The sequence below is a fragment of the Chrysemys picta genome, chromosome 8, assembly GCF_011386835.1.
Source record: "Chrysemys picta bellii isolate R12L10 chromosome 8, ASM1138683v2, whole genome shotgun sequence".
Lineage (NCBI taxonomy): Eukaryota > Metazoa > Chordata > Testudines > Emydidae > Chrysemys > Chrysemys picta.
Window position 1 is genome coordinate 23,555,994 of NC_088798.1, and position 12,671 is coordinate 23,568,664.

A 12,671-nucleotide genomic window follows, 5' to 3' on the forward strand; every position below is an offset into this window, starting at 1 on the left:
CTACAAGCCTGAGGCCTCAGTCATATTGGGGCACTAAACCAGTGTTGGATGAACCTGGTTTAAAAAATATGGTAAACAAGCTTTTCTATGTCAACACATGCTCTCGTCAACTTTACTGGAATCCAAACTGGGCCCCTTATCTAGAAAACAGCTTTAGAAAACAGCTTTATCTGGGTTTGCTGTAAAATTGGTTTCCTTTAGTTTGAAATCACATCTGCTGGGGAAAGTACATCTCAACTAATTTTCAGAGAGAAACCGAGAAGAATTGGTCCATTATAGAGGATGGAGATTTAGCATTTGATTAATACTGCAGCAGAAAACAGGAGAGTAAAAACAACTATTACTTTCTGAGTTAGAACAATGTTGGGAAAAGAATCCCATATGATAAATATCCTATTCAGTGTAGAATTGTACCTAAATCAGCAGCCTCCATTGACAGTGGAAGGTTATTATCATGATTAGCCTCAAAGAGTAGTGTTTGAGTCTTTGTTTCACTGCCCTATTGGTGACCCAATATCAAGTACTAAATGAAACTGAATCCAAATATATAGAGCTTTCATGCCAGCAAAAGGTTGTGTGTGGTCTGATGCTTGTAAAAATCACAGTTTTAATGCTGGCATACACAGCTGGGCTGAAACAAATACATCAACTAACCCAGCTGATAAGAACAGATACTACGCTTGATCTTAGAGTCAGCCATCAGTGTAGCAGTGGGGCAGCATATGACACAGGCAAAGCAGTTGACAGACAGGGATCCACATTCGGGATGGCTGAAGTTATGTCATTATCCGGTCACTGATGTACACAAGTACACAAGAATGATATCAGAAATGGCTAATGTCTATCATTTTAAATGTTTATCAAATACATTTTTATTTTTATTTTTTTGCTGTATGGTTGAGCCAGTGGATGCAAATACTGGAAAACTCCTTGTCAAGGAGAAAGTGTGATTAGAACAGCTTCCACTGACACTTAAAAAATAACTGCAAATCTGTTTAGCTTATCTGAGTCATTCCCTCAACAGTGTGCTTCTTGGGAATACAGGCTTTCATATCATTATTTTGTTTCCCTTAAAGGTATGCTTCTAACGTTTTAATATGAGGAAGAACAGGCCTACCCAACTGTGCTTATGGCTTTTTAACACAAACAATTTACAAATGCAGTGAAGCAGATAATAGGACATATGATACTGAATTTGTAAACCCATGCTGATGACACCGCTGTTGCATAAACATTACTAGAAGCAGGACTACTACATAAGCAACATATTGTTCACTACTTCACAGGTGGCCTACCAGCCCAGTGGTTAGTCCCCAGTTGTGCCCGTGAACACAAATCAGAAGAATTCTGTTCTAGAAGAATAAGTCTTTCATAGCTGGAGCTATAGAAATTGGGGGAAGGAGGAGGGAAACCAAATGAAAGCAAGGCGCATCTTAGATGAAGAACAAGCATGATGCTCTCAAGTTCCCATTTAGACTCTAAATCCATCAATCCTTGACTAGAAGACAAAATTATGTTAAAATGTAAGAAGAATTTATAAACATGAAGTGGACTCTTGAGGGTAAGATTTTACAAGTTGTGGAGATGGTTTACTTCGATACACGATCATAACTCTTGGCTTGGCTAAGCACAATAAAGGATAAAAACACCATTGTTCCTTTAATGTAAGAGACACATCTGGAGAAATTTGCTATTGCAAATAATAATGTTGCTCTAAGAGGATCTGAACTACATATGGTGAAACTATTGATTGGAAGGGGGGGGAGGGGGACAGTGATTTCTCTTTGTACCAGAAACTCTTCAGGAGGCTGTGATCCCGTTAGTATATGAACCACAGTTCAGGAGTAAATCTAAATCATACTCAGTTTAGTTCCTTTTGAATTACTCCATTCTTTGAAGCCTTGAGCTCTTTCTATGATAATTCATTAGCTGCCCTTCACATGCATTTTGCTGAATGAAAACTACCATAGATTTTAGGCTGTCTGGTAGATTTTTTTTTTTTTTTTAAATATAAAGTCTCTCCCTGTTAAGCCCAAAATCTCCCAAATAAATAGGAAGGACTGAATTAGTTCTCTAAGGAATAAAAGAAGAACAGGAGTACTTGTGGCACCTTAGAGACTAACAAATTTATTAGAGCATAAGCTTTCGTGGACTACAGCCCACTTCTTCGGATGCATAAGGAATAAAAGGAATAAAAGTTTCATTGACTGTTAAATTGACATTCTTTTTTCATCTGTCAAGGCTGTTTCCCAGCTCTGGCACTTCGAGTGCAGAAGGTGGGGGCCCGCAAGGATTCTAAAAATTAATACTGACCACTCCAGGCTTGTGTTAAAGTCCCAAGGTTACAGCTTCTCTCTGACCCTGGATAGGTAGATGCTGCCACCACCAAAATGCAATAAAACCCCTTTTTGGAACCCAGAAAGGCATACTTGGGAATTCCTTCCTGTGGGGTACCTTCAAGCCCTTTCACACACCCTCCGGGGAAGAGCGGAGACAGAAACAAAAGAACTCAGCTGTTGCCATCAGCTAATTAAACAACATGTGCACAAACTTCTTAGGACACAAAAAACCTGATCCTGTTCTTAAAAAAGGTAAATTTTATTAAAAACAAAAAGAAAGAAAATACATCTGGAACTTAGGCTTTTTGCTAGATCTTAAAAAAAAAAATTACAAAACTTAAGCATCAAGATAGCTCTCTTGAGGTTCAGCTTAAAGGTTACAAGCAAAACAAAAGCATCTGGGGGTTAGCTGAGAGGAGTCCACAAGCCAATAAGAATTAAAGAAATAAACCTAATTGCATCATCCTAGACATTCCCTGATCTCCTTACATATCTGGGGTTTCAGATAAGTAGGTTCGAGGTATGATTTGATGATTTGTCATACCTGGTTTTAAAGCTTTTTAGAACATTGTCCCAGCCCTGTCTCTGCTCTGTCCCCAATCGCCGGAGAACAGACAGACAAAGGGAAAAGTTTATTTTTTCCCCAATTTTAAAAAGTTCTAGCCTTCCCATTGGCTCTTTTGGTCAGGTGCCCACTCTCTTCCTTTTACCTATGCATGCAGTCAGACTTTTTAACCCTTTACAGGTAAAGCAAGTAGAGAACAGCTACCAAGAAGGATTTTATAGCTAACTGGCTGGGTGTCCATAAAAGGGAGCTATCCCCCCCCCCCCGTTTCATTTATCAAATCATCTGTAAAGGTAACACAATTATGGCAAGGAATAACTCATGTAATACATATTTCTGTTCAGTATAATCATTCAACAGCAACCACCACTGAAGCAGGATGGAGATAGGCTATTATCATAAATCACTGAGTTTGATCTTTCAAGGAGATTTGATTACCTTTTTCCCAGACCCCACTTCAGCCCTCTTGAAACACATACCAAGCCAAATTATACCTGCGATCACATAAGTGCATGCCCAGCTGAGGCCAGTGGGAGTTGTGCACACATAGCAGAGAGTAGAAAGTGAGCCACAGATTTTCAGTCAATAGCAGCTCCAAGTGATGGGTTTGAATTAGGGTTGTCAAGTGATTAAAAAAATTAATTGCAATTAATCGCACTATTAAACAATAATAGAATACCATTTATTTAAGAAGTGGGCAACATTATCTCCCGTAAATGTAAACAAACTTGTTTCTCTTAGCAATTGGCTAAACAAGAAGTAGGACTGAGTGGACTTGTAGGCTCCAAAGTTTTACATTGTTTTGTTTTTGAGTGCAGTTACATAACAAAAAAACCTACATTCGTAAGTTGCACTTTCATGATAAAGAGATTGCACTACAGTACTTGTATGAAGTGAATTGAAAAATACTATTTCTTTTATCATTTTTGCAGTGCAAATATTTGTAATAAAAAATAATATAAAGTGAGCACTGTACACTTTGTATTCTGTGTTGTAATTGAAATTGATATATTTGAAAATGTAGAAAAACATCCAAAAATATTTAATAAATTTCAATTGGTATTCTATTGTTTAACAGTATGATTAATCATGATTTTTTTTAATCGTGATTGATTTTTTTTAGTTAATTGTGTGAGTTAACTGCGATTAATCAACAGCCCTAGTTTGAGTATTTCCTTTCTTTATCCAGCCAAATGACATGTGAAACGAGGAAGCTATTCTCACATAGTCAAGAAACCTGGAAAATCGACTTTTTTATTTCTATAATAAGCCAAAGGACAGGAGATGCTTAAGGCATAACTCATGACGGAGAACTGATTTATAATCTATTTTCTCCTCATATGAACTTTATTGACACATGCATTTGGAGCAGGGCTGGCCTTTGGAGTAGGACCCATGCTGATCTCATCTTTCATTTAAAATAAGAAGGATGAATCACAATCTGAGGACAAAGAAAAAGCAGGCACCATACGGGGTTTAGATTTGGATATGTTAGGGTTACCATATTTTGTGCCTCCAAATGGAGGACACTCCCCGGGGCCCCGGCCCCGCCCCCAGCCCCGCCCACGCCCCACGCCCCAACTCCGCCCCCTCCCAAAGTCTCCGCCCCCTCCCCTGCTTCCCGCGAACATTTAATTCGCGGGAAGCCTGAAGCAGGTAAGGGGGGCGGGGGGAGGAGGCGCGGCCCAGGCTGGTCCCCCCGCGGCTCCAGCCTGGGTCGGCTCGGGCCCTGGGGTGCCGGCCCTGACCGACCACCCCCCGGCTCCCAGCCCCGCGGGCCCGGCGCACCCCCCGGCTCCCCGACCCCGGCGCACTCCCCGGCTCCCCGACCCGGGCTCCCGGCCCGGCGCACCCCCCGGCTCCCAGCCCCGCGGGCCCGGACCGGCACCGCGCTCCCGGCTCCGCGGGCCCAGCCCGGCTCCCCGACCCGGCTCCGCGGGCCCGGACCGGCACCGCGCTCCCGGCCCCGCAGGCCCGGCTCCCGGCCCGGACCCCGGCCCCGCGCCCAGCCCGGCCCGGCACCATGCCCCCGGCTCCGGACAAAGAGGCCCCGGCCGAGCCTCCCGATTTTCCCGGACATGCCCGGCTTTTGGGGATTTCCCCCCGGACGGGGATTTGAGCCCCCAAAAGCCGGACATGTCCGGGAAAATCCGGACGTATGGTAACCCTAGGATATGTAATAGGGGTGTTCAGATGCAAAAATTTGGATCCACTCGTCACAGAAAAAAAAACAGTGGCCAGCCACAAAATTTGGATCTTGATCCAGGGTTGGATTCCAAACCCCTCAATGTTTTATACCTAAGGGTTTGGTTAGAAGGTTTTTTTCATAATAGGATTCCAAGGCATGTGCAAATGTACCCTATATGGACAAATTCACCATCACATACCACACTGATCCCATTGAGTCAGGGAAGAGAGGAATCTGGCCAACCACTCATCTTTTGCCTCTCTCGGCTTGTGCAACGTATTTCATGCAGAACATGATGTTTGGAAACAGCACATGCAAAGCTGCCATGGAAGTCTAGCCAAAGGATTAAGGGAGATTTGTGCAGTGCTGGAGGGAGATTGTACAGGCTGGCAGGAAGATCTGAATGCACAAGAATGCTGCACAACCACAAATTGCCAGTGCTCACTTCTGCCTCTCTCTGTGTGTTCATCAGTGTGCCAATACTCTGACACAACATCCAGAGTAGGGGCCACTCACCTGTCACGGGCGTGTTCACGTATTAATGAGAACAAGGAATGCTCCCATGATCTGAGCCCAGCTCCTCCACTTGGAGTGTATGTTTGAGTGGTGAAAGAAGGACAGGAACAGAACAGTAACACACCAGCTGAGCGAACAGGGAGCAGGAAGAGCTGGAGGAACATTAGAGGGGGAACAGGGAAGTAAAATATTCCAAACGTGGGGTACTCCTGCTTCAGGTGGGAGGCTTGGCAGCTGGGCCGGCTCCAGTGTTTTTGCCACCCTGAGCGGCGGGGGGAAAAAAAAAAAAAAAAAAAAAAAGAGCAGCTGCGATTGGCAGCATTTCGGCGGAAGGTCCTTCCCTCCGAGAGGGACTGAGGGACCCACCACTTAATTGCCACTGAAGACCCGGACGTGCTGCCCCTTCTTTCCTTTGGCCGCCCCAAGCACCTGCTTGCTGCGCTGGTGCCAGCCCTGCTTGGCAGGTCTGTATATGTGCACACACACACACACACACACACACACACACACACACGCCAAATGAGTGCTGGTACCAGCTTGGAATGAAACAAGAGGCCAGTAAGGTACAGACAATGTAGCTGGGCAATTAAAGTAGGGGCAACTCAGATCGTAGCATCACTCTACAGCAAATAGTACAAGCAGCAGGATCAAAAGAGGAGACAGAGATGAGAGAGCATATGCAAAATTTCATTCATATGAACTCCAGTAGCAGCAGCATATACAGACCAGACAGATCCCCATCCCCAAGTAGGATGCCATTGATGTTAAGGAAGCATCACAGTCTGAGCTGTGCAAGGAAGCCAAAGGACTTCAGACAAGCTAGTCTGAAGGTGACTAAATAATGCATGAAGTACAGTTAGAGACACCCTTCTCCCTCACCCTCTACCCACTACTGTCCCCAAGAAGAATCCCATAGCTAATGAAACCATTAAAGTACTGGATCCATGTATGGCACACAGGCACAGGACCTGTATTAAGAGCTTATTAGTTAACTCTTTGCCCTTATACAGATTTTTTTCCACCCATGGATCTCAAAGCGCTTTACAAAGGTAGGTATTATCATAGAATCATAGACTTTAAGGTCAGAAGGGACCATTATGATCATCTAGTCTGACCTCCTGCACAATGCAGGCCACAGAATCTCACCTACCCAATCCTGTATCAAACCTGTGTCTGAGCCACTGAAGTCCTCAAATCATGGTTTAAAGATTTCAAGGTGCAGAGAATCTTCCAACAAATGACCCAGGCCCCACTCTGCAGAGGAAGGCGAAAACCCCCCAGGGATTCTGCCAATCTGCCCTGGAGGAAAATTCCTTCCCGACCCCAAATATGGCGATCAGCTAAACCCTGAGCATGTGGACAAGACTCACCAGCCAGCACCCAGGAAAGAATTCTCTGTAGTAACTCAGATCCCACCCCATCTAACATCCCATCACAAACCATTGGGCATATTTACCGCTAGTAGTCAAAGACGAATTAATTGCCAAAATTAGACTATCCCATCATACCATCTCCTCCATAAACTTATCAAGCTTAGTCTTGAAGCCAGATATATCTTTTGCCCCCACTACTCCCTTTGGAAGGCTGTTCCAGAACTTCACACCTCTGATGGTTAGAAACCTTCATCTAATTTCAAGTCTAAACTTCCTAATGTCCAGTTTATATCCATTTGTTCTTGTGTACACATTGGTATTGAGCTTAAATAATTCCTTTCGGTTTTACAGATAGAGAAACTGAGGCACGGAGCAGTTACGTTACTTGCCTGACGTGGCACAGCAACTTAGTGACAGTCATGAGTGGAACACAGGTCTCCTGCCTGCCAGTATCATACTCCATTCATTAGACAACAACTGCCTGTTACGGGGTCAGTGTGTGGTGCTACCTTTCAACTGCAATGACCCCCTTGACTGTTATTGCTTGCAAGTGTATTCAGGGCCAGCTCTGGCTTTTTTGCTACCCCAAGCAAAAAAAAAAAAAAAAAAAAAAAGCACCTGCGGCGCGGCCGGAGCCCCTCCCCTCCGCCGCGCCACCGCTCGCTACAGGGCGGCCAGAGTGGAACAAAACAAAACAAAAAGCGGCCGTGCCGCCCTAGGATTGGGCCGAATGCCGCCTTGTACAATCTGCCGCCCCAAGCACCAGCTTGCTCGGCTGGTGCCTGGAGCCGGCCCTGAGTGTATTCACTTTATTTCCTTCCCTTTCCCCCTTTCTGAAAGCAGGATGTTCCATGAAGGGACAACTAGTATATGTTAACAAGGGAATGAACAATACACGCACACAGGAGCACCTGGAGAGAGAAGCAGCAAAATCTTAACTACCTGTTCAGCGTTTAAATACTACAAGGGAAAGTGAGAGAGACAGGGAGCTGAAGAGAGACAGAGAACGAATTATGACTTTTGGGATGCTGTGCCAATAGTATATTCTAATGAGAGGATGCTGTACATTCCCGTATACTTACTGATTTCTACTGGTTCTGTAAAATCAATCTTGCTTATTGTCATCTTCTGACCCTACACATAGTATTTTTTCTACTGTACAAAGCCAAACTACTAACACAGAATTAAAAAGCGTGATGATATTTCATGTGTCTAAGCCAGGGCCATATGGTCTTTTATTAGGAAATTAAGTTCAGTCAAATATGCAAACACATAGTAACTGTACTTTTATGGTAGCTGGCATTTGCCCTCACTCATTTAGACAGTCTCAGTGAAGTTCTCTCAGACAAGCAAACTAAACGGTTACCACAGAATATCCTGATAATCAAACAGCTCTGTCCCCCACAATTAAATGAAGTTTTTTCTGCTCCATTCATTGCTCCCATAGAGTCTCTTGCTAATATTTTAAAGAATGCAAAGCCTCTTAAAAATGAATGTTTTTCTCTAGCTTTTGTTTTTTGACGACTGACAAGTGCCAGGATTTTCCTGTCTCAATTATAGTTTATGATAGCAAAATGATTGAACCATGACATTTTTACCTACCTATATTTTACTTTGTTTTTTTCCATCAATAAACACACCATTTTCAACCTCTCCCTGACTATAACAGACATTTAATGTGAATGAATGATTTGCTTCTAGGAAACACATGGCTCATTGATTAGAAAGTTTAAAATTAAATGGACTCTTCAATTAAAAATAATGACTCACTTATTTACTCCCCCTGCAAGAGAAGCCACTACCGTGGCTGGGTTTACTTACCCAGAATTCCTAATGCAATGTAACCCAGAATGACGACTATGAAGATTACACAGCACAGAACATCGGTACAGTGCCTAAAGACAGAAGGGAACATTTTAAAGAATTAGAGAAGTGTCCAAAATAACTCCTCCTTTGTAAATGATTGATTCATACATTACAAGATCAGAAGTGCCCACAGACATCATATAGTCTAACCTCCTGAATTACACCAGCCACAGGACTTTTCTTAATTAATTTCTTATTCAAGTGTAACGTACCTTTTAGAAAAACATCCAACCTTGATTTAAAAATTGTCAATGATTGAGAATCCACCTCGACCCAACATAAGTTCTAACAATGGTTATTTACCCTCATCATTATTTATTAAAAGTCCCATCATTCCGCTTCAATCAGCAAGACGGGTATAATAGGGTTACCATATGTCCGGATTTTCCCGGACATGTCCGGCTTTTGGGGGCTCAAATCCCCGTCCGGGGGGAAATCCCCAAAAGCCGGGCATGTCTGGGAAAATCGGGAGGCTCGGCCGGGGCCTCTTTGTCTGGGGCCGGGGCCGGTGCGGGGCTGGGGTCGCGGTGCCGGGGGCATAGTGCCGGGCCGGGGGCGCGGTGCCGGGCCGGGGGCCGGGCCGGGCCAGGATCGCGGGGCCGGGCGCGGGGCCGGGGTCCGGGCTGGGCGCGGGGCCGGGCCGGGAGCCGGGGGCGCGGGGCTGGGGTCCGGGCCGGGAGCCGGGGGTGCGGGGCCGGGGGTGCGGGGCCGGGAGCCGGGGAGCCGGGCCGGGCCCGCGGGGCTGGGCCGGGGTCGGGGAGCCGGGCCCGCGGAGCCGGGAGCCCGGGTCGCGGAGCCGGGAGCCGGGGGGTGCGCCGGGCCGCTGGGGGTGGTCGGCCGGGGCCAGCACCCCAGGGCCCGAGCCGACCCAGGCTGGAGCCGCCGGGGGGCCAGCCTGGGCCGCGCCTCCTCCCACCCCCCCCTTACCTGCTTCAGGCTTCCCGCGAATTAAATGTTCGCGGGAAGCAGGGGAGGGGGCGGAGACTTTGGGAGGGGGCAGAGTTGGGGTATGGGCGTGGGCGGGGCTGGGGGCGGGGCCGGGGCCCCGGGGAGTGTCCTCCATTGGGAGGCACAAAATATGGTAACCCTAGGGTATAATGAAGAAAGCCCAGAAATACTGTCCTTAAAAATTAAGACTGGAGAATTAGACATAAGGGCTTATAGCTCTCGGATTCTTCTGGCCAAAGAGATCCGCACTAGGGAGGCCAATCTGAGAGATATGAAGGATAGGGGACACTGAGTTATGGGTTTGAAAGGAGGGGGTGAAGAGTAGATCCAGATCCCAGTGATTGGGAAGAGGGGTAAAGATTACACAACTTTTAAACAATTGGAAAACTTGGAGAGACACTTCTAGGTGTGAAAAAGGAACTAAGCATGAATGACCTATGTGCCTCTCCACAGAGAAACAATCTCAGCCCTCGGTTCCAGGTCTGTGTGACTATGGGGACGTGTTGAGGCAAACTGAAAGAACCGACAATGGAGCCCCACTTGTTCTTTAAGCCAGAGGGGTCTCAACCTTTTTCCTTCAGACCCCCCCCCCACATGCTATAAAAATTACACAGCCCAGCATGTACACAACAACTGTTTTTCAGTAGATTAAAAGCCAGAGCCAGCGTTAGGGGGTAGCAAGCAGAGCAATTGCCCAGGGCTATATGCCACAGGGGACCCCATAAAGCTAAATTGCTCAGGCTTCTGCTTCAGCCTGGGGCTTGGGCTCAGGATTCGGCTTTCTACCCTGGGCCCCAGTGAGTCTAATGCTGACCCTGCTCTCTGGTTTATTTTGGCAGACCCCCTGAAACCTGCTCATGGCCCCCCAGGGAGCCCTGGACCCCTGGTTGAGAACCACTGCTTTAAGCTATCATTTGCTGCAGTTGTCATAGATGAAGCTTTTCTCAAGTGCCCTGTAATGAGTGTCTGCCCAGAGAATAGATGACAGCACGTTACAGTTATGAGGAGAGCTTTAATCTGAAGATTTAGATTTTATTTAGAATCACAAAATGGATAAATAATGAATGGAAATAGGGTCACCTGCTTCCTTCTCTTAACACCAGCAGAAGCACTAAACCTTTTTAAATGTAAGGCTAACATCTGTTTCACACAAATTCTGATACTTTACTCAGGCTCAGTTTCTCACCCTCCAGAGTGGCTGTTAAATGGCACAGTGTTTAATAAAAGATAACTCAGGTAAAAATACTAATGGGAGATGAACTAGAACACTGCAATACTTTAATTATAAGTCTCTTGTTGTCAAAACCCTCTTGTACAAGTGGTATTTATGATTATGTATGATCAGAGCCCATACCCGTTTGTGCCAGTTCATCCCTTACAGTTTTGCAATTATTCAAGTGTCAAATGTTTCTACCATCTCACACCATTTTCTGTTCTGGGTATGACACAGATTTTATAGTGCCTAGCCCAACTGATCCTGGCCTCTGGGTGCTGCTATAATATAATTATAATAATTATAAACTATTTTGGGCATGGTTTGGAGAGTTTTAAAATAAATTTACTTGGACTATTTCTTGCACCCCTCTGCCTGTGCAGCCAGGTGCCTTGTTACCATGGGTAAAATCCTGGCTCCACTGAAATCAACGGCAAAAGTCCTGCTGACTTTGTGGGGCCAGGATTTCACCTTAGAAATCCAAGGCTCAGCAGGAGAGAAAAATTAAACCAAATATATAAGATACCTCACCAAATGACCTAAAATAACTGTTCCACACGTACCATTTTACTCCCTTAAAGTCACTGGGAGTTTTCAAAACTGGAGCAAATGGAATGCTGGGAATCGCCCCTCCCCAAAAGGATTAGACTCCAGTTTCTAGCCCTGAAGGGTCACAGGCTATTGAGATAGTACATTTATTGCTGTAACCAGGACTGAGCATTGCCTTTGCTGGGCTTTGAACTGGTTTTGTTTTGGAGCAGAAATGCTCACATTTAGGGGGAAAATAGAAACATTTTGATGGTGAATTGATTTTGCTGTTGTATTTGTATTCAAGACAATGAAACTGCAGGAAGCTGCTCAGGGGGTGAAATCGTAGAATAAATGCTAGGGGAGATGGATTAGTGGGCAGAGTGTTGAGGAGAGAGTGCATGATAAATGTAATTTATCATATGGCCCCTGCACTCTTTCACATGAATATCACTGCCACATTTTTATAATATACCTGTACATACCCACCATCCTCATGGGATACAGGACGCAAAAATTACAAAAGGAAAAATATAACAATTTTTTCAAATGGATTCCAAACCTTTTCCCAGCAACAATGACTGCACAGGCAACAGGATATTGTAACAGAGTATGATAACACATATAGACAATATTTATAATGATTCATTTGTGTCATGAATTAAAATGTACTGGACAACATGAAAGTCATTGTGAAAGTATGGCTGTATTTGAAATTTACAATGTTTTTACCTTTTTGCAGTTCAGTTGCACCCCAAGATCTTGCCCAAATTTTGTTATTAGCCTAACTATTCTACCTGAACATTGATGTCTCCATAGAAATAAATCACTGATAAACCCAACAGATTCATTTTAGCCAGGTGAAGTAATAAAATAATCTCATTTGATAAGTGCATATTTCTGGCCCCCATGCCAGATTTTATTGCCTACTGTTGTCATTTTGTTTAGTTTATGGGTAGTGCTTTGCTTTCTACCACCTTTCAGAAATGGATTGGCTTACTCGCTTTGTTATATGTGGCAGCGCAAAGTAAGAAAACACTTCGTTCCTGTGTCTTCATGGAAGTTGCATAGTACATAGGAGGTGTTAACGGAATTCAGATAAATAATGACTCTGAATACTGAGTATCAGAGATTG

The 12,671-nt window shown here is 44.8% G+C and overlaps 1 protein-coding gene across 13 annotated transcripts in view; it reads right to left on the bottom strand.

The window, feature by feature from the left end:
• The window catches only part of SLC44A5 (solute carrier family 44 member 5), a 197,177-nt gene that overhangs the window by 63,429 nt on the left and 121,077 nt on the right, over positions 1–12,671 (bottom strand). For 8 of the 13 annotated variants that reach the window (XM_065555426.1, XM_065555427.1, XM_005302413.4 and 5 more), the window contains one exon: positions 8,803–8,876. The exons of the other annotated variants lie outside the window; for them this stretch is intronic. In XM_065555426.1, the coding sequence (XP_065411498.1) occupies positions 8,803–8,876 (74 nt within the window). The remainder of the gene's footprint in view (positions 1–8,802; positions 8,877–12,671) is intronic. 13 annotated transcript variants of the gene reach the window in all.